At 32.0% G+C, this 27117-nt stretch overlaps 2 protein-coding genes, 1 long non-coding RNA gene and 1 other non-coding gene across 6 annotated transcripts; all 4 read right to left on the bottom strand.

Moving 5' to 3' along the window:
• Positions 1 to 1208: 1208 nt before the first annotated feature.
• Positions 1209 to 2360, bottom strand: LOC113787601 (uncharacterized). The gene is made up of 2 exons (XR_003474034.2): positions 1595 to 2360; positions 1209 to 1491 (listed from the first exon to the last, which is right to left on the bottom strand). It is a non-coding gene; the product is annotated as an uncharacterized lncRNA (long non-coding RNA).
• A 12-nt stretch (positions 2361 to 2372) lies between these two features.
• Positions 2373 to 18251, bottom strand: LOC101506052 (3-methyl-2-oxobutanoate hydroxymethyltransferase 1, mitochondrial-like). Of its 3 annotated transcripts, none has more exons than XR_190235.4 (7): positions 18111 to 18251; positions 15978 to 16389; positions 14679 to 14885; positions 14441 to 14587; positions 13762 to 13815; positions 13344 to 13668; positions 2373 to 2655 (listed from the first exon to the last, which is right to left on the bottom strand). XR_190235.4 is itself a non-coding variant. In XM_027336468.2 (7 exons), the coding sequence occupies exons 2-6, from the start codon at positions 16386 to 16388 to the stop codon at positions 13429 to 13431; spliced, it is 1059 nt and encodes a 352-aa protein (XP_027192269.1). In that variant the 5' UTR covers position 16389; positions 18111 to 18251; the 3' UTR covers positions 2373 to 2655; positions 13385 to 13428. The 3 variants fall into 3 exon arrangements, 2 of the variants coding, with proteins under 2 accessions (XP_027192269.1, XP_004510701.1); XM_027336468.2 differs by having other exon boundaries at positions 13385 to 13668; XM_004510644.4 differs by lacking the exon at positions 2373 to 2655 and having other exon boundaries at positions 13117 to 13668.
• On the bottom strand, positions 2394 to 4869 carry LOC101490543 (uncharacterized). The gene is made up of 3 exons (XM_027336891.1): positions 4730 to 4869; positions 4218 to 4364; positions 2394 to 2655 (listed from the first exon to the last, which is right to left on the bottom strand). Exons 1-3 carry the CDS (start codon positions 4867 to 4869, stop codon positions 2394 to 2396), a joined length of 549 nt encoding a protein of 182 aa, XP_027192692.1.
• LOC113787872 (small nucleolar RNA snoR145) lies at positions 16812 to 16945 on the bottom strand. Its single transcript, XR_003474394.1, has one exon. It is a non-coding gene; the product is annotated as a small nucleolar RNA snoR145 (small nucleolar RNA).
• Positions 18252 to 27117: the final 8866 nt, after the last annotated feature.

Below are 27117 nucleotides of genomic sequence, written 5' to 3'. Positions count from 1 at the left end.
AAGATTTCCTATCTTTCAACAAGTCTATTTATCATACATTAGAGAATATACTGTTTATTTTGAATACTAAGATGAGAGAGATGAGTGATAACATAGCAAAATTTATGTGTACTTTTTCATATAAAATATCTCTATTAATAGAGAACTCCGTACCATTTACCAAAGAAAAACAACCATTTGCATAGAACATTTATATACAATTCATGTTCAAAATTGATTAAGTATTGTTGTGATTTAGTTTCAGTAGGTTGTAATGTCGTCCTCACGTATTTAGTTCAAATCTAAGTGAATGCGTCTCTTGACTTTAAAATTTTTTGATTCCTTAAATTATAACAAGAATTAAATAAGTTTTTTTAAGCATTATAAATATATCATATTTCGTTTTTAATCCCATTAGAATTTCTTTTTAAATGATCGCTCAAATATGTTCCTTTAGAAAATTTGATCTCTGCTATTATATTAACTTATGTGTACCATTTAAAATTTTGAATGATTTTTGACATATTTAGAATATTACAAGAATTTTTTTTACAAAAATTTAATTTTCTTTTAACAAAACATGAATTAAATATAATTTTTTAAATATCAACTTTACAAATTCATATTTAATTAATCTCCTGTTAAAAATATTGTAAACTTATGTACACGAGTGAATTTAAAATAAGGAACCGAGTTTATTAACGGAAAATATTTTAGGGAAAAAAGTATTAAAGAAATTAAAAAGAAAATATGGTATAGTTATATGATAAAAAATTTATAATAATAACAAATAGGCTAAATTACATTTGTGGTCCTTTAACTTAATTTCAAATAACGTTTTAGTCATTTATCTTTTTTTTTTTTCTCGACTTGGTCCTTTATTTTAATTTTAAGTGACAATTTGATATTTTATGTTTTAAAATTTCAACAATGATATCCTTTTTTATACAAAAATTCAAAAAAAATTTCAATCAAAACTCATAAAATTAATTATATTCTTCAATAAAATACAAATTTCATCAAATTCGTAATGCAAATCTTCAAATAAACTCATATTTTCATACTTTATTTGATATTTTTAGGAATAAAGGACTAAATCGGGAAGAAAAAAAATAAAGGACTAAAACGTTACCTGAAATTAAGTTAAGGGACCACGTAATTTAGCCTAACAAATAAAACTATACGTTAAAAAGTAAGTTTACAAAACGCACTGAACCATTCACACCAGATTGTCAATTTGTCATATACGTTCTAATACATTATGTTGCAATAATAATATGCAACCTTCCAAACAAATATTTTAAAAATCTCTCAGAGAACTCAATCTCCACTTGATCCTCTTCGATTATTAGATAGTAGAGTGTGAAAACATAATAATACTATTTTATTTTTTTATAAACCTAACTTTTGCAGCTCATTTAAGAAACCATTAGCATCTTCCTTATAATCAAGTAAGGCTTTAGTGATGACATCTCCGACACGAGCATATTGTTCACAAAATTTTGAAGTAACCTGCAAAAAATAGGGTAATCACAATTTCAGCATTGAATCATTATGATCATATCCTATAAAAATTGAAAGAAAAACTAGTTTAACATTTGCTGTAAATAAATACCTTTGCATAGTAGGGGTGTTGTAACATACCAAGAAGATCATGGTAAACAAGCACCCGCATGATTAATACATAACTAAATTAGAAATTGTTGCTTTCTCTGAACTGAGAAATATATTGTCTTTTCTTTTCCTTGATGTAAAATTATAAACTCACAATGATGCTTTGCTTAACTATTTCAAAATAATTGAGTGATAATCAAATTAAAACTCTACCCATGGATTTGGGTAGTCAAGAGACTTGAGACCAATCTTTAACATATTCTCCAACTCACTCATTATATATTAAAGTGAAAATATTATGAGAGACAAATATCATGAAGCAAATGCTGAACAAAGCAACTTGATGAAAATCTATGAAGACCATAAACTTCAAAAATGCCAAAGTATGGTGTCCGGCGCATATTCAATACGATATTCATATGATACTTTTCAATACATACCTAGAAAGTATCCAATAACTTTTTTTTTTTTTGAAAATATTTCCCCTGATACTTCTCAGATACATCTTCAATACTTCTTACCAACTATAGACACAATTGTCATCCAGAATCCCGGATACGATACTTCAGCGAAACATCATACTAACTACAGACAAAAAAAATTGTATGTTTGTGTGACACATTCATAGTAGAATGAATGTATCAGCTAAAAGGTAAGCTAGGGTAACTGACATGTCCACTACAATAGGGTCCAGCCCCAATTCCAATTGTAGGAGTTTCAAGCACTGCGGTTGCTGTTGCTGTTGCTGTGGGCCTGCGGCAGCCACTGGTGCACTCCACAACCTACATAGACTCATAAATTCATTTTAGGATACGTAAAAATTGGATCATGCATGAAAAAATAGAGATATAAACCTTGACAGCACTAGCAACATTCCTTCCTTGAGGCCTAAATCCTCCTAAAACACTAATGGCTTGAGGAGTAAGACCAACATGCCCTATCACAGCTATTCCGGCTTCAACAATAGCTTTTGCTGCAACAATTCTTGAAGGTGAACCTCCTACAAATTTAATTGCATCCATTTCCCCCTTCTTTTGAAATCCGAACCGCCGCATCAACTGCCTGCTTATAATCAAAGCATCAACACTTAAAACTTAAAAGAAAAACACATCATTGAAAACAACAGTGTACCTAAAACCTAAGATAGAACTGACACAACTCGGTAAGAAAGTTAAAACAATCAAACAAACAACACCCAAAGTCTTTAATTCCAACCATTTCCTCTCCACATTTAATTTCCAGCCAACAACCAAGCAGATCCTATTTCAAGTCCAAAAGAAACAAATTCCACTCAGATTGAAAATCACCAAACGTAACAACCACAGACCCGGATTCTCTAAAGTAAAGGAAAGCACGCAGCCACACTGTCGAGAAATCTCAGTTGTTGGATGAAAAGATCAGACGACTGATATTCCAACTTTACCAAATCAAACTTCAAATGTTCAATTCACAATATAAGATGCCCAATTTTCATCAAAGGACTGATATTACAACTACACATGACAACAAAGAATCTAATTTCATATGTAGCACCAACACTTCAAATTAAAGACGTATTCAGCGTCCAACATGTGTCAATATCCAACACCTAACACAACATCGACAAAGGTGGCCATATTCAATCACTTCAATTTATTTAAACCTATTTTTTCAAATCATTCCGGGTGTCTATATGTCATTATCATGCCTCATGCTTTACAGCTAATTCCAGAAACTTACCAAAAAACCCTGATTGTACAAAATAAAAAACCACACCTAATTTCTCAATTTTTGTTTCAAAACAAATCTTACATAAAACTGAATATCAAACACCACAAACAAATTCTAAAACCCCACACATACTAAGAATCACAAATACTGACAAGGACACCAGACAAGACACATACACAGACACCGACAATCATTTGAGTAAATGAATTAATTGAATGTAGTCAAATATGTTGTCACTTTGTGCCCTTTGCTTGGTTCCAAATAAAAGAAAAACATATGCATATCATCTCAAGTGGAATGGGTCAAATTGTCCGAGCAGACTAAATCATTTAATAAATGTAACATACTACTATTGTAAGTAATAGCAAACTACATCATTTAATTACAACTAATAGCAATAATTTGATTAATGATTATATGGTGATAGCCCCACCAGTTGGGCTATGTATATCACAAGGGGTTGAAAGAAAGTAGCATTAAGAGGTTCGATTAGCACATCAAGTAGCTGAAAAGATTATGCTATTAACATTACATTAGTTAGGTGTATAAGACCATTCTGAATCTTTTTGCTGATGATATAGTGGTCTATTTGTAAATTATAATGACACAAGATTTTGCTCCCTAATACAAACTAATTTCACAATATATCACGTCAGTAGTATGCAAAGAAAACTAATTTCACAATGGAAGTGTGTTATTATTGAAGTGAACAAAGTAAAAGGTAAAATACTTCCATATTTTATTACCGCAGTCCTAAAGTGTTTATATAGGAAAGGAAATTACAATAGTACTAACAACAGAATCATAAAATAAAAATAAACAAAAGAACATAAAATAAAAGAGAATCAAATATGATTTCCCTTGATTCTTCAACACCCCCTCAAGTTGATGCATAGATATATGTCATGCCCAACTTGGCTATAAGTCGCTCAAAATTAGGCCTTGCCAAACTTTTTGTCAAGATATCAGCAGTTTGCTGATTAGAAGTCAAACTTATTGCTATATTTCCAGCATCAATTTTCTCGTTTATGAAGTGGCAGTCAATCTCAATGTGTTTGGTTCTATCATGTTGCACATGGTTGTGAATCAACTTTCACTTTCAGTTTTTCCAAGAATTTATGAATCCACAAAAGTTCACAGATTCCTTGAGCCATCTGAATTCGACTTATGCACTGCTTTGAGCAACAACACCTTGTTTCTTACTTCTCCCAGTGACTAGATTGTGAATCAGGAAATAAATAATAATGTATAATTATATTTATCAGTTTTTCTAAAATTAGTTAGACAAATCAGGATTTGATTTGATCCTCTTAATTTGTAATTATTAAATATAAATGTTGTAACGATTATTTATACCGAGAAATATCAAAGCAAAAAGGGCATCAAACCCTATTTTCTGACATGGTATCAGCAGGTTCGATCAAACCTGTGAGATTCTAGTTTATCGTGGGGTTTATTCAGCGACACACCACTAAGTTGCTCTCGAAATCTCGCACTCGTCTTTGTTGCTCTTGGTTCTTGTTTGTCTCCCAGTCCCTCTAGCGTATCCTCATCGTCGTTGTTCATAGATCCTTGTCCGACTATTGGTTTCGTGCGTTACTCGCTGCTGCGGCTGAGATCGTGATTCTTGATTCGTTTCTGGGTTGTCCTTGCTTGAGCGTGTTACTCGTTGCTGCTGCTTGGTCGATTGTCATCGTGATTCCGTCTGCCTCTCGTTGTGAGCATGTCTCTCTGTTGATGCTCTGTTTCTGCGTTGTTGCTCCTGCTCTATTTTTGTGTTGCTGCTCCTGCCCTGTTTCTCTGCTGCTGCTTGTTTACGGAGCTTTTGCAATTTAGTCTGCTCCTGCTGCTGCTCCTGCTCTGCTCTGTTTTTGCAATTTAGTCTGCTTCTGTATTGCTGCCCTGTTTCTCTGCTGCTCTGTTTTTGTACTGCTGTCATCATTATTTTTTTTAAGTACAATAGCATGACTTCTGAAAAAGAAAGAGACAACTTTTGTGTCCGTTTTACTGGCAAGAATTACGCTGCTTGGGAATTTCAATTCAAAATGTATGTTAAAGGAAAAGGATTATGGAGTCACCTTGATGGGGTTTCGAAGGCACCGATAGAGAAAACTGCCTTAGATGCGTGGGAAATCAAAGATGCTCAGATTATTTCTTGGATTCTCAATACTATTGATCCTCATATGATCAATAATTTGCGCTCTTTTTCAACTGCTCAAGAAATGTGGAACTATTTGAAGCATATCTATAACCAAGACAATACGGTCAACGTTTTCATTTGGAGCTAGAGTTAGCCAACTACAAACAAGGTAATTTGTCAATTCAAGAATATTATTCTGAATTTTTGAATTTATGGACAGAACACTCTGCTATTCTATTTGCTGCGGTTCCCAAGACTTCTCTCGCGGATGTCCAAGTTGTGTACGACACTAGCAAGCGGGATCAATTTCTCATGAAACTTCGTCCAGAATTTGAGGTTGTTAGAGGTGCTTTGCTGAATAGAAATCCTGTTCCTTCTTTGGATACATGTGTTGGTGAACTTCTCCGAGAGGAACAACGTCTCTTTACTCAAGGAACCATGTCTCATGATGTTGTCACTTCTGAACCTGTTGCATATGCTGCTCAAAGCCGAGGTAAAGGTCGTGATATGCGACAAGTCCAATGTTTCTCGTGTAAACAGTTTGGACATGTCGCTCGTAGTTGTAATATGAAATTTTGTAATTATTGCAAGAAGCAAGGTCATATTGTCTCTGATTGTCCCACGCGCCCTCCACGACCAACACAACATTTTGTGCAGGCATTCCATGCCACTAAGAGCTCTGCAATTGGTCCTTCCATTCCTAGTGCCTCTAATGGTGGTGCTCTACAGCCCGAAATGATTCAACAAATGGTACTTTCTGCTCTTTCAGCCTTGGGAATTCAGGGTAAGTCTTCTAATGTTTCGAATCCATGGTTTCTTGATTCTGGTGCATCCAATCACATGACGGGTTCTTCTAAATTCTTGCACAATTTACATTCTTATCATGGTAATCAGAAAATTCAAATTGCTGATGGTAATACTATTTCTATCACTAATGTTGGTGATATCAACTCTGATTTTCGGGATGTGCTTGTATCACCTGGACTTGCTTCCAATTTATTGTCTGTTGGACAATTGGTGGACAACAATTGTAATGTTAATTTTTCTCGTGATGGTTGTCTTGTGCAGGAGCAGGTGTCGGGGAAGGTGATCGCGAAGGGGCCTAAAGTGGGAAGATTGTTTCCACTTCAATTTATTTTCAATCATTTATCTCTTGCTTGTAATAGTGTTTTGAATTCTTATGAGGATTGGCATAGAAAATTGGGTCATCCAAACTCTAATGTGTTGTCTCATTTAGTTAAAACTGGTTTATTGGGAAATAAAAATGTTGTTTCTAATGCCTCTGTGCCATGTTCTGTTTGCAAATTGGCTAAAAGTAAAACACTTCCTTTTCCGTCTAGTGCTCATCGTGCTTCCACGTGTTTTGAGATGATTCATAGTGATGTATGGGGACTGTCTCCTGTAACTTCTCATGCTCACTATAAATATTTTGTCACATTTATTGATGATTACAGTCGTTTTACTTGGATATATTTTCTTCGGTTCAAATCTGAAGTGTTTTCTATGTTTAAGAAATTTCTAACATATGTTGAAACTCAATTTCAAACAAGTGTTAAAATTTTTCGCTCTGACTCTGGTGGTGAGTATATGTCTCATGAGTTTCAGGAGTATCTTCAGCAAAAAGGTATTTTGTCTCAACGATCATGTCCAAATACCCCCCAACAAAATGGAATGGCAGAACGTAAGAATCGTCATTTGCTTGATGTAACGCGCACCTTGCTTCTTCAAGCTTCTGTACCATCTCGATTTTGGGTGGAGGCTCTTTCCACAGCTGTCTTCCTGATTAATCGTCTTCCTTCTACAGTTATTGATCTTGACTCCCCTTTTTTTCGTCTTTTTAAAATTCAGCCTGATTATAGTGATTTACATACTTTTGGATGTGTGTGTTTTGTTCACCTACCTCCATTTGAAAGACATAAACTTGGAGCGCAATCTGCTCAATGCGCATTTATGGGGTATAGTAACTCTCATAAGGGTTTTGTGTGTTATGATGTTTCTAACCAGCGCTTTCGCATTTCTAGGAACGTAACATTTTTTGATAATCAATTTATGTTTCACTGTCTTTCTCATGCCATGAATGATATTGCTATTCTTCCCAATTTTTCTACTATGCCTCAATCTATAGAACGTTTTAAACCAGGAAATGTATATGTTAGAAAACACAAACAACAGGTTATAACCCCCCTTCTCGACCCTGATCCGCCACCTGATCCTGTTGCGGTTGCACCACGACGTTCTAGCAGAGCGTCTCGTGCACCCGATAGATATTCACCAGACAGGTATAATTCCTCACATGCTTCTTTGTCTGCATCTCTCTCTAGCATATCTATTCCTACTTGTTACTCACAGGCTGTTAAAGATGTGCGCTGGATAAAAGCAATGAATGAGGAACTTCAGGCTCTTCAAGAGAATTTCACATGGGATATTGTCTCTTGTCCTCCTCATATCAAACCCATAGGCTGTAAATGGGTGTATTCTATTAAATTGAATTCTGATGGGTCCTTGAATCGGTACAAGGCTCGATTGGTTGCCTTAGGAAACAAACAGGAATATGGAATTGATTATGATGAGACATTTGCACCGGTAGCCAAAATGACAACTGTTCGCACTGTACTCTCTATAGCTGCTTCTAATGGGTGGACTCTTTATCAAATGGATGTGAAGAATGCATTTCTTCACGGTGATCTCACTGAAGATATTTATATGACTCCTCCTCAAGGTCTATTTTCTTCATCTCATGGTGTGTGCAAGCTCAAACGCTCTTTATATGGTTTGAAACAAGCACCTAGAGCATGGTATGAGAAATTTCGTTCCACTTTACTTGGTTTCTCCTTCATTCAGAGTCAACATGACTCCTCTTTATTTATTCATCGCACATCTACAGGCATTGTTCTACTCCTCCTTTATGTTGATGATATGGTTATTACTGGATCTGACCAGGCATCTATCCAAGAACTTAAACATCAATTGCAAACTGCATTTCATATGAAAGATCTTGGAAACTTGCAGTATTTCCTTGGCCTTGAGGTTCATTCTACCTCAAAGGGTATATTTCTTCATCAACATAAGTATGCGACAGACCTTATTTCTATGGCAGGCCTACAATCAGCTAATCCGGTACATACTCCTCTTGAGGTTAATGTGAAATATCACCGCGATGAGGGTGATCTATTGTCGGATCCCTTATTGTATCGACAACTTGTGGGTAGTCTTAATTATTTGACAATTACTCGTCCTGACATATCATTTGCTGTTCAACAAGTAAGTCAGTTCATGCACTCTCCTCGCCACCTTCACTTGGCAGCAGTTCGTCGCATAATTCGCTATTTGCTAGGTACCTCTCAACGAGGTCTCTTCTTTCCCATTGGCACAATTCCCAAATTGATTGCCTATAGTGATGCTGATTGGGCAGGGTGTCCCGACACTCGGCGATCAGTCACCGGTTGGTGCATGTTTCTCGGTTCTTCACTGATATCATGGAAAAGTAAGAAACAAGCAAGAGTCTCTAAATCCTCTACAGAATCAGAGTATCGTGCTATGTCTACTGCTTGTTCTGAGATAATTTGGCTTCGTGGTCTTTTGGCTGAACTTGGATTCCCTCAAACAGAGCCGACTTCTCTCTATGCCGACAATACAAGTGCTATTCAAATTGTTGCAAATCCTGTTTTTCATGAGCGCACCAAACATATTGAAGTAGATTGTCACTCTATCCGTGAGGCCTATGATAATCAGATTATATCCATCCCTCACATCAATACTCAGTTTCAAGTTGCAGACATTCTTACCAAAGATGTTCCTCGCCCGCGCCATCAGTTTCTAGTTAGCAAATTGATGCTTCTTGATCCTCTTAATTTGTAATTATTAGATATAAATGTTGTAACGATTATTTATACCGAGAAATATCAAAGCAAAAAGGGCATCAAACCCTATTTTCTGACATAGATTTCCCAAAACATAGGCAAAATATCCAGTAGTGGATTTTCCATCAATAATTGATCTTTCCCAATCAACATCTGTAAATATAGAGGTTTTTCTGTCATTGATTTTCTTGACGTACAAATAATTTCTAGGATTGGATTTCAAGTACCTAAAGATCCGATAAACTGCCTCCAAATGTTCTTTATAGAGAGAATACATGAATTGGCTAACAACACTCACAGAGAAAATGATGTCAGGTCTACTATGAGCTAGATAAATTTGTCAACCAACCTCTGATATCTTCCAATATCAACAGGAACATTGTCTTTCTCCCAAAGTTTAGCATTTAATTCCTTAAGAATATGTTGGTCTACGCCACTCATCACAGTTTTCTCCAAGAGATCTAGGCTAGGTAGTTAATCCTAGATAGTGGCGCGTTGCGGCCAACCCCGAAAACCGGGACAGCAGGATTACCTCTATTTTTTGGACAAATTACATGAATATAAACATGAATAATCAAACAATGTCTCAAACTCATAAACATTCATAAATAGTAATAAAAAACCTCAAGTCTTAATCAAAACATACATTTAAATACAAAATATCATCATCGTCAACATAGAGTAATAAAATAACAAAATATTCAAACTAAGATGCATGTTATAGGAACAAGCAGAGAAAGAAGGGAAGTAGAAAAAAACAAAGAAAAAAGGAAGGAAGTAACAAAAGAAAAAAAAACTAAGGAAAAAATAAAAAGAGAAAGAAGGAAGGAAGAAAAATACACAGGACGAACGAAGGTTGGTGGTGTTTGAAGCTGGAGGCAGCGCAACGGTGGTGTTTGAAGCTGGAGGTGGTGCGACGGTGGTGTTTGAAGCTGGACGGCGCGGCTGATGGTGGAAGAACGAAAATGGTAGTGAGGAGGAACAAAGAATAGGAAGAAAGGAAAGTGAAATCTGAAGGAAGAAATAACAAAAATTCCCCCAAAACTCTTTAAAATTGAAGGGCAATATTGGTGTTTCTTGAGAAAAAAAATGGTTTTCCAAAAAAAAACATATTCACGTTTTCTGGGTTTTGGGAACACACGACCCACAAACGTGCCCATATTGCGTGCCACCTTCCTTCTCCCCACGCCATACTGTGCCGCCACGCTCCTGCGCGATTGTGCTAGGAACCGCCGCGGTTGACTACCTAAGACCTAGGATGTATTTTCTTTGAGATACAACAACTCTCTTCTTTGAGGGAACAACTTCTATACTAAGAAAATATTTAAATGCACCTAAATCTTTAATCTCAAATTCTTTGACCAAATTTTTCTTCAATCTTTCCATCTCAACAATGTCATCTCCTGTGAGAATAATATCATCTATATATACAAGTAGAATTGCAATCTTACCAACATTAGAGAACTTCATGAACATAGTATGGTCTGACTGTCCCTGCATATATTCTTGTCTTTTAACCGACTGAGTGAATTTTTCAAATCAAGTACTTGGGGATTGCTTAAGACCATAAAGGAATTTTTGTTGTTTGCACACATTTGAACCAAACTTGTATTCAAAGCCAGGAGGGCTATCCATGTATACTTCCTCCTCCAAATCACCATTCAGAAAAGCATTTTTTACATCAAATTGATTAAGAGACCAATCTAAGTTCACTACCAAGGACAAGAAAACTTTAATAGTGTTTAATTTGGCAACAGGAGCAAAAGTCTCTAAGTAATCGATGTCATATGTTTGAGTAAACCCTTTAACAACCAAGTGTGTTTTACATCTTTCAACTATGTTATTTGAATTATATTTCACAATAAATACCCTTTTACAGCCAACGATATTCTTTCCTATAGATAAAATCGCGACTCTCCAAATTTGATTAGTTGTCATCTCTTCAAGAACAACTTCCTTCCACTTTTGGAAATTTTTAGCCTCCGGTACATTTTTTGGAAATTCAACAATAGACAACTGAGAGGTAAACGCAACAAATGAAGAAGACAATTTTGAGTATGATTACATAATTAGACAAATGATGTTTAGTGCATGATCTAACAGATTTCATAATTGCAATAGGAAGGTCTATATAAGGATACTCAACACGACCCTTAAGAACAAAAGAAGACTTACCTGTATCAATACGATGCGTTGGATTATCTATTAGTTCAAAATCTTGGAAGGGTCAGAGAATGGATCCTTTATTTCTCTATTTGTGATTTCTTCTTTCGCAGACATTTCTCTTCCAAGTAGGGTCAATGGTAGTAAACTTGCTTTGTGTCTCTTTATCAGAGTCATTATGTAGTGACATTTTAGGTGGTCCTTCATTATAATTGAGTTCAAAAATTTGTTCATTGTGATTTTGATTTGAAATTGTCGCCTCCGAATCTGTCGAAACCTCATTCTTAAGCGGATTGAGTTCCAATATGGATTTCTTGGGTATTTTCTTTTGGTGCATCAATATAAGTTTTAGAGTTTTATGACAACACTATATCACTTAAAGTAATGATGTTTTCAAAAGATTAATCTTCTTTAAAATTCCCCCCATGAAGATGAATGTCAATAAAAAAAGGTTGATTTTCTAAAAAAATAACATCCATGGATACAAAAGTTCTTTTTTATTTTGGTTCAAAACACTTATACCCCTTATGAGTTGAAGAGTAACTAGTAAAAGCACATTTTATAGCTCGTGGCTTGAGTTTGTCAAGTTGTTTATGTTCATGAACAAAAGCAATGCAACCAAAAACTTTTAGTAGAAAATCACTAGAGACACGAGTCAAAGGAGAGCAATTTTGAAAAACATCAAGAGGAGTTTGAAAATCTAAAATTTTAGATGACATACGATTAATTAAATATGATGCAGTTAAAACAACTTTTGAAACTTTATTTGCAAAGAGTAAAACTCTAGCAACCTCAACAAGATGTTTATTCTTTCTATCTGCAATTCCATTTTGTTAGGGTGTATTAACACAAGAACTTTGATGAACAACCTCACTTTCAAGAAAAAAATATGATAAAAGCATATTGAAATTTTTTTACCCCATTATCATCATTGCAAAGATCTAATTTTTTTCAGTGTCATCAACTCATTATTATAGATAGTGACATCCATGTCTCCTTGCTTAGTATGCCACTTTCGTGATTTGAGATAAAAAAATTGAGAAGAATTATGAATATCATGTTTCTTTGACAGCCTCCCAAACTTCCTTCTCAGTAGGCAAGAACACGAGGTTTTCCAATCGCTGGCATCATAGTACTAATTAGCCAAACAACAATAATAGAGTTCTCAGATTTCCAAAACTTGTAATTTGGATCTGTTGTGGGAGACATTTGCACCTCTCCTGTGAGGAAACCATATTTTCCTTACCGTCTAGTATCAGTCTTGCAGTTTGGGACCATTCGACATAACTTTTTTCATTGAGCTTCTGAACTTCAATCTTGAAGGCATTAGAAGTTCCCTCATAGCAAAAAAATTTGGAAAAACCACTGTTGGAGAAACCATTCCAGTCGCCACCTCCTGGTCCACCGCTGCCTAGGCCGCCATCATTAGGGTCGCCCCCTCCTGGGTCGCCATTGCTACTCGTAAGGGCAGCCTTCCATGGGGTATTGTGCACCTTTAGGTAGGCGGAAAAACGGGTCGTCCGCAGAATAGGTCGTACAAAAATTTAAAACAAAATGTTGGTGCTCTTTAAGTTTGGAACCCCAAACCCCACTAAGTTGTGGAAAACTTTATAGAGCCCTAAACAAGAGCTCTAAATACCATGAAGAAAGTAAAAGGTAAAATAGCTTCATATTTTATTACTACAGCCCTAAACTGTTTGTATAGGAAACTAAATTACAATAGTAATAATGACATAATTATAAAATAAAAACAAACAAAATAATATAAAATAAAAGAGAACTAAATCTGATTTTTCTTGATTTTTCAACATAAAGCAATGCTTTAAGAAAATGACATCTATTTTTCTATCTGCTATGCTCAAATTCTGATCACTTACATCCTTCAATTTATTCGGTCATTGAAGAAAAGAAGAAGAACCTCAAATGAAAAATGGAAGAGGAATCTGTAGATTTATTAAATTGTCACTTTGTTGATTTTGTAACCATCTTCTGAACTGCTTCAGACGCCGCAGATGCTGCCTTGTCAAAACCTAACTTTTGCAGCTCACTTAAGAAACCATTAGCATCAGTTTCACTGATTTTATATGGACTATGGAGAGCATCAGGAAATGAACCATTTGTCACATCTTCCTTATAATCCAGTAAGGCTTTATTGATGACATCTCCGACACGAGCATATTGTTTACAAAATTTTGGAGTAACCTGCAAAAATAGGGAAAACAAAAATTCAGCATTGAATCATTATGATCATATCCTATAAAAATTGAAAGAAAAAATAGTTTAACATTTGTTGACCTTTGCATGGTGGGGGTGTTGTAACATACCAAGAAGATCATGGTAAACAAGCACCTGCATGATTAGTACAACACTAAATTAGAAATTGTAGGCTTTCTCTGAACTGAGAGAAAAATTGTTTTTTCTCTTCCTTGATGTAAAATGATAAACAAACTAATGATGCTTTGCTTAGTTATTTCAAAATAATTGAGTGATAATCAAATTAAAACTCTACCCATGGATTTGGGTAGTCAAGAGACTTGAGACCAATCTTGACATACTCTCCAACTCAATCAATATGTATTAAAGTGAAAATATTATTTGAGAGACAAATATCATGAAGCAAATGCTGAACAAAGCAACTTGATGAAAATCTATGAAGACCATAAACTTCAAAAATGCCAAAGTATCGGTGTCCGACACATATTCAATACGATATTCATATGATACTTTTCATTACATATCCAGAAAGTATCCAATAACTTTTTTTTATTCATTTTGAAAATATTTCCTCTGATATTTCTCAGATACATCTTCAATACTTCTTACCAACTATTAGACACAATTGTCATCCGGAATCCCGGATACCATACTTCTGCATAACATCATACTAACTACAGACAACAAAATTGTATGTTTTTTGTGACACATTCATAGTAGAATGAATGTATCAGCTAAAAGGTAAGCTAGGCTAACTGACCTGTCCACTACAATAGGGTCCAGCCCCAATTCCAATTGTAGGAATTTGAAGCGCTGCGGTTGCTGCGGCAGCCACTGGTGCAGGCACACATTCTAGAACAACAGCAAAACACCCTGCTTCTTGCAAAGCCAACGCAGTCTCCACAACCTACACAGACTCAAATTCAATGTAGGATGACATAAAAATTGTTCAAATGGAAAAATAGTTGCATCATGCATGAAAAAATAGAGATATAAACCTTGACAGCACTAGCAACATTCCTTCCTTGAGGCCTAAATCCTCCTAAAACACTAATGGCTTGAGGAGTAAGACCAACATGCCCTATCACAGCTATTCCAGCTTCAACAATAGCTTTTGCTGCAACAATTCTTGAAGGTGAACCTCCTTCCAATTTAATTGCATCCATTCCCCCTTCTTTCAAAATCCGAACCGCCGCATCAACTGCCTGCTTATAATCAAAACATCAACACTTACAACTTAAAAGAAAAACACATCAATGAAAACAACAGTGTACCTAAAACCTAAGATAGAACTGACACAACTCGGTAAGAAAGCACTGCACATGGTAAGAAAGTTAAAACAATCAAACAAACTACACCCAAAGTCTTTAATGCTAACCATTTCCTTTCCACATTTAATTTCCAACCAACAACCAAGCAGGTCCTATTTCAAGTCCAAAGGAAACAAATTCCACTCTGGTTGAAAATTACCAAACTTACAACCACAGACCCAGATTCTCTAAAGTAAAGGAAAGCATGCAGCCAAACTGTCGAGAAATCTCAGTTATTGGATGAAAAGATCAGACAACTAATATTCCAACTTCACCAAATCAAACTTCAAAAATTCAATTCACAATATAAGATGCCCAATTTTCATCAAAGGACTGATATTACAGCTACACATGACAACAAAGAAACTAATTTCATATGTAGCACCAACACTTCAAATTAAAGACGTATTCAGCGTCCAACATATGTCAATGTCCAACACCTAACACAACATCGACACATGTGGCCATATTCAATCACTTCAATTTCTTTAAACCCATTTTTTTCAAATCATTCCCGGTGTCTATATGTCATTATCATGTCTCGTGCTTTCCAGCAGCTTAACAAAAAATCCATATTGTAAAAAAAAAAAAAAAAAAACACCTAATTCCTAAATTTTTGTTTCAAAACAAATCTTACATAAAACTGAATATCAAACACCACAAACAAATTCCAAAACCCCACACACACTAAGAATCACAAATATTGACAAGGACACCAGACAAGACACGGACACAGCGACACCGACAATCATTTGAGAAAATGAATTAATTGAATATAATCAATGTATCATTGTGTTGGTGTCAGACACCAAGACACGCCTAAAATTAGAAGTCTAGCAAACTTTGTCATCAATCTTCGACAAATTCAACCAAATATCTCGTTTACAAATTACAACTATCCCAACAACCAAAAAGTTAACAAATTGGAGTCCAAAAGAAACAAAATTCATTATTTTGATTAAAAACAAAAGGAAAAAAAGAAAGTACCTGTTTAGAACTACATTCATAGGTACCAAAAGGCAAGTCACCAACAAGAAGAGGAGTTTTAGCACCACGAGCAACAGCACGACAATGAACAAGCATTTCATCGAGAGTAATGGGTAAGGTAGTATCATGACCATGAACAACCATGGAAGCAGAATCACCAACAAGACAGATATCAATGTTTGCTATATCAAGGTGAACAGCAGAAGGGTAATCGTAAGCAGTGACCATTGTGATTGGTTGTGAGTTTCGATGTTTAAGTCTTAATTGTGATAGTGTTACTCTTTGGTTTTGTTGTTTGGGTCCTGAATATACTGTGTTTTCTGGTAGATTGCTAAAGGGACGAATGTGTGTTTTGAGTGATGAACGGTGATGAGTTGTTGCTCGCAGTATAGACCTTAGAAACGACATCATACTGCGATTGCGAGAGAGAGTAGTTAACTCATTGATCAAGACACATAAAATCATATTATAACCGCTCATAATTGATCATGCAATTACTATTAATTACTTTATTCTCTAAAATTGTTATTCACTTTAAAGAAGCAAAATCCTTAAATCAACTCATTCAGTTTAACACATTACTACGAAAAATCTTGATGGAAACGCTAATCACAATAGAAATATACTATACCAAATTATTCATTCTCACAATTTAACACGACTTACATATAAACAGAGGTAATTCATTTTAACACTATTGGTAAATTGACAAAGATTTAATCTTTACTAACGCCAGGAACATACTATTCCAAAAATCCAGAACAATTGTGAACATACTGACGAGTATATGAAAATTAATTTATAGAGAGAACCAAAAATATTCTTTGAAAACTTTGGAATATAGCCGAGGGTTCTAGATACACCAAATCACACAAATTCGGCAAATAAATCTGCGAAGGTTATGAAATATATAGTTAGAATGGCCTCATTAATAAGAGTAACTCACCCCTCTGCTGGGATCTTCGCATTTTTAATAATAATAAAAATAATGATAATAATCATAATAATAATGTTGAAATCAAAATCTAAAACCAAGTTACATGGAGAAACACTTGGTCGATAATAAGATCTAGATCTCGATTCAATTTCCGAAAGCAAACTTGAAGTAAAAACGCACTGATTTATGGCGCTTCCTCCATAGGAACCTTCGATTTTAATTTAAAAAACAAATGCAAATTATTTAAAAAAGAAAAAGAAAGGTGTTGTGATTTGATAATGCTCAGTGAATACGAACCAAAACAAAGGGATCATGTTGCAGAGATATTAGCAATCATTATTATTCCTTTTGTTTGTTTCTCTTCATCACAAAAACTTTGTCTGCAAATTTTTTTGGTATAACACAAAAAAATAAAAGAATTGAAGAACGATAAGCTGCAGCTGTAACCCTAATAGCTAAAGAAGCTGTTGAGATGCTGATACTGCATGCAGTGGCGGATCTCACCCAAAATATTGATAGCGACAAATACTAACTAAAATATTATAATTGAAATTCGTCAGAAAGATTTTTCAAGTATCCATGTTAAAGCTATACAATTTTCATCTTTGTAGGAAATTTTCCTCTTGAAAAATAAATCAATTTTCTTATATTTAACCATTATATCACTCCTACCAAAATACATAAATTAATTACAAAGCTCTAAATCAGTAACTAATTCAAAGGAAAAAACAATTCTGAATCAATTACATAGTCCTAACTAACTGAGTAACAAAAACCAACAATCTAAGTTGCTTAATTCATAAAAAGTTTGAAACAATAAAAAAAAAAAAAAATGGGTTGCAAATGGTCTGAGGCTAAAACTATTGGGTTTCTCAGCCAAATAAAATGGACCTTATTTTTCTTTCTACTATCACATTTTTGTTAAAGATATATATGAAAAGTTCAACGAGTCAAAAAAAATGACTAGTGTGTGGATGCAGTGTTCGGTGTCTCCGCATTTCACTACTGTGGTAGATTGGAAACTAGAAAATGTGAGTTTAGCAGAAGCAAGAATGAATCTCTAAACCAAGGAGGAACCAAATTGACCATATATGTTTACTGATTATCAAGTTTTTAATTCATAAATCACATAAACAATTATGAATCACTGAACAAATTTTGAAATAAAAAATTGGAAGAGGAAAAACATAGTTTACCACTTGAAAGTCTGAAGAATGAAACTGTACAGTTACTGAAATCGATGGACGAAGGAGTTGCGGCGGAGGCAAAGAAAAGGGAGAGTGAGAAACGCAGGGGAGCAGCCGAGAAAGGAGGATGGAAGAGAATGAAACACTTTCTTCAGACCCTAAAACTTTTGAGGGTATTTTAGTAATATCAAATTATTTTACTTTTACCAAAAAAACTCTTTTTTAATTCTACTTCTAGTAGGAATAGTTAAAAGAGTAATACATTTGGTTAAAATATTATTTTTGTTGTTTATTATTTATTTAATATTTATTTTGGTTTTTAAATTTTTTTTGACTCATTTTTATGTTTTATCTTTTTTATTTATTTTTGTCATTTATCTTTCATGTAATGTTTATCTTAATCTTTAATAAAATAACAAACTTATATAATTTTTTAAAATATAAAAGAGTAAAACGATTATTAAGTAAAAAATAAATGACTAAAATTATATTTTAATTTGATATATGTTTTTTAAAACACAAACTATTTGTTGATTTTTAGGATTCTTTTTTAAGGGATACTTTTTATTTTATTGATTTTTTATAATTATTAATTAATCATATGTGAGTTTTTGGTGTCATTTATCGCAAAAATTATATTTGTTAAAAAAAACTATTGATGTGCTTTAGATGAAGCAATAAGGATTAAGAGATTTTTTTTTTATAGAAAAGATGGTATAATTATACTCATAAACTCATAAATAAATGCAAAGTCTCAATTTGAACATTAGATATATATTTTTTTTTTTCCACAGCGCTTATTTTTTTGAAAAAGCGCCGTAAATGGCTTAAAAAAAGCGCTGTAAAAGCCGTTTTTTCGCGTAGTGTTTGTTAGTTGAACTATAACTTAAGAAAAATAAAAATCGAAAATATTCTATACTAAACTACTTATTTGTTTGAATGAGACAAGTTTTTTTGTATCATACGAAAATTATCTTTTTTATAATTTTTTGTGAAATGATTAATTATTCATTCGTAATGTTCAAATCTTCTATTAAGTATAAGAAAACAACTAGTTATAAAAAATAATTATTCTAAAAGTCTGCTTTGGTGTATATATATATATATATATATGTGAGATTTGGTTGTGTCTCTTTAGATGGATTTTTAGAATAGTAAATATCTGTTAAATAATTGATAAAGTTAAATCTTTTTTATCGTAGTAAAAAAACTGTGATAAAATTAGAAAAATATTGCACTACCTCTTTTTCACGTGAACCATATGAAACATTATGGACTTGCACCTAAAAAATTATATTGATAACAAATACTTGTTGAACGACCATGATCATTGCATTAAGATCCTCTGGACATCCAAATTATAAAAAAAAAAAAAATGAAACAGAAGTAAGTCTTCTTCCACTTCTTTGATCAAAACTCCTCTCTTCGAATATCAAACTCTAATGATTTGTTCCTTTATTATATGCACTCGGAATGGTTGATTATTTAAAAACCTACCAACCAAACACAATATGATAGTTCCGTTCATGTTACTATCACTTATGCTATATGTATCTCCAGCTCATCAACTTCATTTTCCAACAAGAAATAATCCTTGTAAACAAGAGTCTTCAAAAAATTGATAACATTGCTTCATGTCATCAATTTGGCTTACATATAATGTTGTTTACTATACAAACTCATTACTTGTTACAAACAAACACATTGGAATTGATATGCTGCTAGTGTGATAATTTTTAGATTGATGTATTATTTCTTCATATTTTTTAATTGTGATTTTTCTATCCTTTTGAATATGTTTTATTATGAACTAAATTTACCCATGTTTTTACTATAATTGCACTTTAAAACATTTTTTAGATAGATGTCACCTATATTCAATAAGAATATTTTTTAGATTTATGATATTGTTAGTATGGGACGTAGAAGTTTAGAATTTGTGTATTATATTAAGTTTGAGGTTTGATTCACCCCACTAATATATAAATGTTGGAGTAAATGAAACGACCGACAAATTTCCTTTATAATACTTTGAAAACTTCTATGTAATTTGCACAAGCAGAACAAACGTATTTCTCAATAGTGATTTATAGAAAATAATTTCCTATCTTTCAACGAACCTATCTATCATGCATTAGAGAAAATAATGTTTAGTTTGTAATTATGCATAATTTGTTTCATTATTTTATGAAATCTACAAAAAGAACATACAGTTTAAATTATTAATAACCACATATTTGCATTTTCAGAAATCACTACAACATTTGACACACAACAATTATAACAATAAAAATAATAAATCACTCTTTAACATGTTAACAAAAAAATTATTTTGACAAAAATAAATAAACTTTTCAACATGTTATATACATAATATCGTAAGAGAATAAAACACATAACCATACAAGAAAATAAATAAAAGGCGTCCTTACCTTTACAAGTGTTGTTCTTAAAACTCTTTAAGTAATGTATTCTCTCAGGCAAAATTTTACACATTCACAAAATAAATGGTCACTCACTTAGTATCAAAACTCATCTATCATTCAACCTTGAGGAGTTGACTAACAGTTCACCTTACTTAAGAACTTTCTTTAATTAAATAATCACAACTTCATGAAATAACAACTTAAGAAACATAATTTAAATATATTTTTAAAACATATCACTTTTCTCAAATTAATAAGTAGACAAACAAGTAACAATCAAAAGAGATTTTGAGTCCATATTTTCCATAAGTGCCTCACGGCAAATCCAATAAAAGAATGGAGATATGTCATTTTTCAAATATTTCTTTTGAACCAAAATTCTAATATAACAAGTATCAATGATTCCTAAGATGTCCTTAGTTCACTTGCAAAATTCAACATAATAGAATTTAACACTTCAACACAAAACCCAATTTTTAATTATTACAAGACAAATCAACAACTATATCATAAAATTATTTTATTCTATAAATTAACACAACTCTAACATAATATGTTTCATAAAAATCATAATTTTTAAACTCCACCAACTTTAAATATGCAAGAATTACTCTTTCTAAAAATATGAATTTTCTACTATTTCAAAATTAAGACAAACATTTTAAATTAATTTTAATAAAAAGATCAAAACTGTAATCATGAAGATACAAACATTGACATTATTAAGTAGTTTAAAATTAAGATTCATGCTTCAAATCGATTTTCATCAACTTTAACACCTATAATTTGTTTTAACATAAAAAAAAAATAAAAAAAATTCACCGTTGAATAGGGGTGAGAATAGGCTGACCGAGCTAGGCTTTGCTAGGTCTGAGTCTGACCTGTAAAAAAATCCAAAGTCTAAGTCTGACATGTGGTCTGTCATAGACTTAATTTTTATGTCTGAGTGCCTTAATAAAAGCTTGATATGACATGTTAGCATCTTAAAAGCCTATTTCATTATAACATTTTTGAATAAGTAATCAAACATATCTTTAAATAGATTAACAAGTTAATATGTCAATGAAATTAAATTTTATTTTGATATTTAACATGACATTTTGAAGAATATTAAAGTAGCTAAAATATCACTATAATGGGGGTTGAATATTAAAGTAGCTAAAATATTGTATTTTTCTTTGTTTTCATTTTCTCTTAAAACAATATCCTCTGTGTGGATAAAGGATGGGTGTTAGAGGATAAATGTTTAGGAATTAAATGAGAGTTAGACAAAATAAAGTGAAGAGAGTATAGAGAATGACACCCACAAATTTATATTGGTTCATTCAAAACGAGTCACGTCAAGTCCTCATTTACTTGTGAGTTTTCACTATGGCTCAAAAAGGCTTGTCCTATAAAGGGACTCTTTTCACTGTGTATTTTCTTAGCCTCATCAGGCTTACATAAACAATTTCTCTTCTTGTTTTACAAATATCAACAAGTTAATATTAACTTGAGGATATACAAGTTTTTGAGAGATTTGATAAGAGTATGATTCTTCCACTAAGATATACTTTTTAAGAGGATGATTTCAAGTATGATGGGGATGAGATTGCTTTTCACAACTTTTATCTTTTTCTTTTGTATGATGTTTGTTGTATTTGATGAAGACGAGATCATTTGAGTTTATAGAGGCGATGGTGCTTCATGTAAAAGGAGAAATACAAAGTATTTGTTGGAGATTTAGATGATTGTCAATGGTCTTTATTTGGAAATACAAATATACCATCCAGATGTTCTTGTTAGAAGAATGCTGGGAGGATGAGTGTTTCAGTCCATCATCAGATAGGAGGATGAAGCTTCCATTAATTCTGATGTGACTTGTGCTTTTTGACTTTTTTTCTTTCCCAACAGTTGTAGTGTCTTGTCTTATTAGTCAATGATATCACTTTTTATACTTTGGTATTTTTACTCATTTTCTCATGTGAGAGGCTGAATAGACAACAAAAGTTTATCATCTCTTCTACTTTGTTTATCATATGACATAGAAGATATAAATTCATCATCTCTTTAGCATTATTTGTCCTCTGACATAAATTCATCATCTCTTCAATATTGTTTATCTTCTGACATCATTTCATCCTCTTCTTTGTTTATCCTTTAAAGTAGAGACATATTAATATATGTTAAAACACTTCATCTGATCAAGAATGTGAGAAACATTTTTTCTAAATTTGATACACTCAAGAGCACATATTAGATAACACAAATAATCAAAATCTTTAAACAATTTTGTTATCATTAAAACATTTGAGAGATGTTTTATCTCAACAAATATGACTTTATACATTTCCTACTTCAATATTATTTTATAAAATAATATATTTAAATATGTCAAAAACTAAAGAAGGTTAATATACATAAATTACTAAAAATTGCATATCTAATAAAAAGATTAAAATTTAATATAATAATTATAGTAGTAAAATAAAATATTATTTATATTTAGTTGAATATGTCAATCTAATAGACCTAAAAGACTTATTATGTGTCCTATAACCCGAATTATTTTAATTAAATAAGTTTTTTTAGAAACATTTGTCTTATTTGTTAAAAAAAAAAAGTGTGGCATAGATCTCACAATACTAGACTGTACACCCTGTCGATTGGTCTGACATATTTCTCATCCATACCGTTAAACATAAAAATCAATATTTTTCTCCAATTAATATTAAAATTAGGTTGTAAACAACAAAAGCAATACCCACATCATTAACAACAACTTCATCATAAAAATCAATATTTTTATTTTCAAAAATTTAGACTCATTTATTCAAACTATAAATATTGAACAAGACTCAAGTTTATGCATCAAAATTATATCAGGACTCATAAATTCAATCTTATACCTTCTACGATTTTTGATAAAAAAAATAGAGTCCTTCACCAATTGAGATTTTCTTTTATTCATTTTGTTATATTTTGGTGAAGGACTCTATTTTTTTTTTATATATATATAATACAACAAAATGATGGTGAATTTTTTTGAATTAAATATGTTTTTAATTTTTACAAAATTATGATTTTTTAAATTTAATCATAAGAAAATTATTCCATTTTAGTTTCTATGTTGATTTTACAGAGACTAAATATTTCAATTTAAAAAAAAATATATATTTTCAAAATAGAAACTAAAGGGGAATAAAAAATATTCTGGATTAAAAAGTTGAGATTTTTTTTATAAAGACAAAAAATAATTTTTTGAAATTTTATAGGGGCTAAAATTTACTTTACCTTTTTTTCTTTAATTATTAAAACTGCATTTTTTTATTAGAGACAATTTTTTAAGATTAGAACACGATCTCCAAAAAAGTTTAAGTCGACTCTGATCCTACTCACAAAAACTAGCTTAAAAGATGGAAATATCTAAATGCATATATACACCTTAACTTCCCAAGAACTTGGTTTCGAGCAAAACTATTTGACTCGATTAAAGAGCTATCTGAATGGACCAATTTGATATGTCTACAAATTATATAGCGGATCATAAGTTATACAGGTTCACAGATGTAGGTGTGTATGTTTGAGCAGTCAGGTGCGAGTGAGAAAAAATAAAGGCTTAATTACAATTTTGGTCCCCCTATTTTAGCTTAATCGCGAAAGTAGTCCCCCATTTTGTTTCTCCCCAGTTTTGGTCCCCCAAATAGAATTTTGGTCCAAAACTTGATGAAATTTCATTTTTTTAAAGTCGTACTACACCATTTATGATCATAGATTTTAGGTACGATTGTTGCACATGAGATCTTGAGGCATAGTGTGACTTAAATAAATACAAAAAAAAAAAAAATGAAATTTCATCAAGTTTTAGACCAAAATTATGTTTGAGGGACTAAAACTGGAGAGAAATAAAATGGGGGACTATTTTCGCGATTCAGCTAAAATAGGAGGACTAAAATTGCAATTCAGTCAAAAATAAATTAATGGTTATCCGAATCCGACCACTCTACTTACCCTAGATATCAAAACTCATTTTTTTATGGTGAGTCGTTTAGCCCCATTTAGTCATCACACTACCTATCTAGTAAATGGATTGTCTGATATGGACATGTTAAAACATTGACAAAAATATTAAAAACTATATTTTTCTTAAAAAATGAATTTTAAAAATAAAATGAATAAAAAGTCATAGAAAATGAAGAAAAAAAAGAGAAGAAATTAATCACCTAAATCAATTCACTCGCATAACTCACAAATTCACACTGACCGACTAATCTGACACAAAACAAGTCAAGATTAGATATGTAAATTGTAAAGTCAAATTTAACTAGGTTAGTAAAATTGAGTTTGATACGCGACAAATGTTCAGTCTTACGATAACCTAACGAGGACTCTAATACAACTTTAAATCTTCTCACCTAGGTTAACCTCCCAATTTCCACCCATTCCTTGGACAACAAATGCACATATTCTGAAACAATTTTTGTGCAAATACACGAATTTAGGCACACTATTTGAATACACATACAATTTTTTATTTTTTTTATTTTTGAAAATTATGCATTATATAATAATTATTTTTTTTACTTTTTCCTTTTATGTGTATGCCCCAAATTGAGTGTCAAAGTTCTTGTGTCCATAAAAATGGTTAATTATATCTTTAGTCCCCGAAACATTTCAACCTTTCAATTTTAACTTTTATAAAATAAAAGTATAATTTTTAGTCCTACAAAATATTCATGCATATGGTTTTAATCTCTACTATTGTGACAACATATATTTTTAATTAATTATTTTGCATATTTATGATATTATAAAAAAAATATTCCAAAAAAAATGAGCTCAAAATTCAACTTCTAAGTCTATATTTTCATTGTTTTTATCTTGATATTTTAACATTTAAAAAATGTATATTTAATTAATTTAAAGTTAAAAAATTATATATTTTTATAGAGGATCTTTTTTTAATGTTCTAAACATTATTGTAAAACATAATTAAAAAAGTTTAAAATTAAAAAAATTAAATCATGTTTAATTGAAGTAGAGACTAAAAGTAACTACTGAATAATTTTATAGGACTACAAAATGTATTTTTATTTGATATGAACTAAAATTAAAATGTCAATATTTTATATGGACTAAAAATATGGGAAATTTAACCATCATAAAATTATTTTGTTTCATATGCCTTGCCTATTATAATAATTATGGGAATAAATATTCAAATTGGTCCTTGAATTTTATGAATTGACAAATACATTATTGAAAATGTGAAATATTAATCAAAATAGTTCATACGTATACTTTTGTCCTTAGATATTGTGATGATACTATAATTGAATATATGACTTATCCACGTTGATTCTACGTCAATATCATCTTCGTAAAAGCAAACTTGTGGATCAAATTTGGTCATTTTAGAGATAATTTTGTGGATAATTGTACTTTTATATGAACTATTTATGAACACGTTAGTCATTGCAATATTTAAATTTCATCAAAAAATTAGTTATGTTACTATGACCAGTGGAGATCTTGCATAAAATGTTGTGGAGAGCGACAAATATTAACTTAAATATTATAGTTGAAATTTATAAAAGTGATATAGTTTTATCAAAGTTTCATACAAAATCTATGAAAAGAGACATTTACATCGAATTGAAAGTTGTGTTATCCGTTCTCCTAAAGCCTTGAATCACAAAACGCTAACTTAGTACATAAAAAAAAAAAAAATTGAATAGCAAACACATTCAGACAAATAATTCACAATTCTTAAGGTTACAACTCATATTCACAAACTAAAACACTTCACAATCTCACATCCACACTACACTAATCAGAAAACAATAAACAATTCACCATCACAACATCATAAAGTAACAATTCACACATTAAAGTTCATAATCTCAATTCTCACATTAAAGTTTATAATCTCAATTCTCACCCTAAAATCATTCACAATTCACAAAGTCACAAGTACAATTCACACACTAATACTAGTTCACAATCCTAAACTAAAATAATTCATAATTAACAAATAGTAGAAGAAGAAAATAGTAAGAACCTGGAAAAAAAATAAGAAGTCGATTGAGATAGTCCGAAAACCAAGACCAATAGGCGACGTTGGCGGTTGTGACTACAAAACGAGACGAACAACAACGACGCTGGTTGTAGAGGAGGGAGACTGCATAATGGAGATGCGAGAAAAGAGAGACTGATGGAGAAACTGATGCATCGCGTCGTGTGAAGGCTGCATAGAAGGGACTGTAAGAAAAGACGATCAATCGATAACCACAAACAAAATAGCTTATAAGAAAAGACGAGATAAAGTCAAAGAACATATAAGGGAGGGAGAGTCGAAGAAATGGAGATGTCAATATTCTATTCACTCGTAGTTATGGCTCCTGTGACTCAATCTTTGACTTCATATGTTTTGCCAACACGTGATAACTATAGTCTAGCGACATTTTTATTGACTTGAAGTCTATAACCACACGCTTAATGTCAATATGACACTTTCTTTTTAATCAATATATATATATATATATATATATGCTAAATTACATATGTGATCCCTTAACTTAATTTCAGGTAACGTTTTAATCCTTTATCTT

The sequence above is a fragment of the Cicer arietinum genome, chromosome 7, assembly GCF_000331145.2.
Source record: "Cicer arietinum cultivar CDC Frontier isolate Library 1 chromosome 7, Cicar.CDCFrontier_v2.0, whole genome shotgun sequence".
Taxonomy (NCBI): domain Eukaryota; kingdom Viridiplantae; phylum Streptophyta; class Magnoliopsida; order Fabales; family Fabaceae; genus Cicer; species Cicer arietinum.
Note: the sequence above shows the minus strand (reverse complement) of the source record. Positions and strands in the feature narration are given on the sequence as shown.

What these genes read in the sequence shown, in the direction of transcription:
- LOC101506052 (XM_027336468.2), bottom strand. Translation starts at nt 16,388, where the DNA reads ATGATGTCGTTTCTAAGGTCTATACTGCGAGCAACAACTCATCACCGT. An exon ending in ATGAATGTAGTTCTAAACAG is followed by an intron (nt 14,886 to 15,977) that starts GTACTTTCTTTT and finishes GATTATAAGCAG; the next exon opens with GCAGTTGATGCGGCGGTTCG. An exon ending in ATGTTGCTAGTGCTGTCAAG is followed by an intron (nt 14,588 to 14,678) that starts GTTTATATCTCT and finishes GAGTCTGTGTAG; the next exon opens with GTTGTGGAGACTGCGTTGGC.
- LOC101490543 (XM_027336891.1), bottom strand. Translation starts at nt 4,869, where the DNA reads ATGAACAACGACGATGAGGATACGCTAGAGGGACTGGGAGACAAACAA. An exon ending in GATAAACTAGAATCTCACAG is followed by an intron (nt 4,365 to 4,729) that starts GTTTGATCGAAC and finishes GCAACATGATAG; the next exon opens with AACCAAACACATTGAGATTG. An exon ending in TTTGAGCGACTTATAGCCAA is followed by an intron (nt 2,656 to 4,217) that starts GTTGGGCATGAC and finishes GATTATAAGCAG; the next exon opens with GCAGTTGATGCGGCGGTTCG.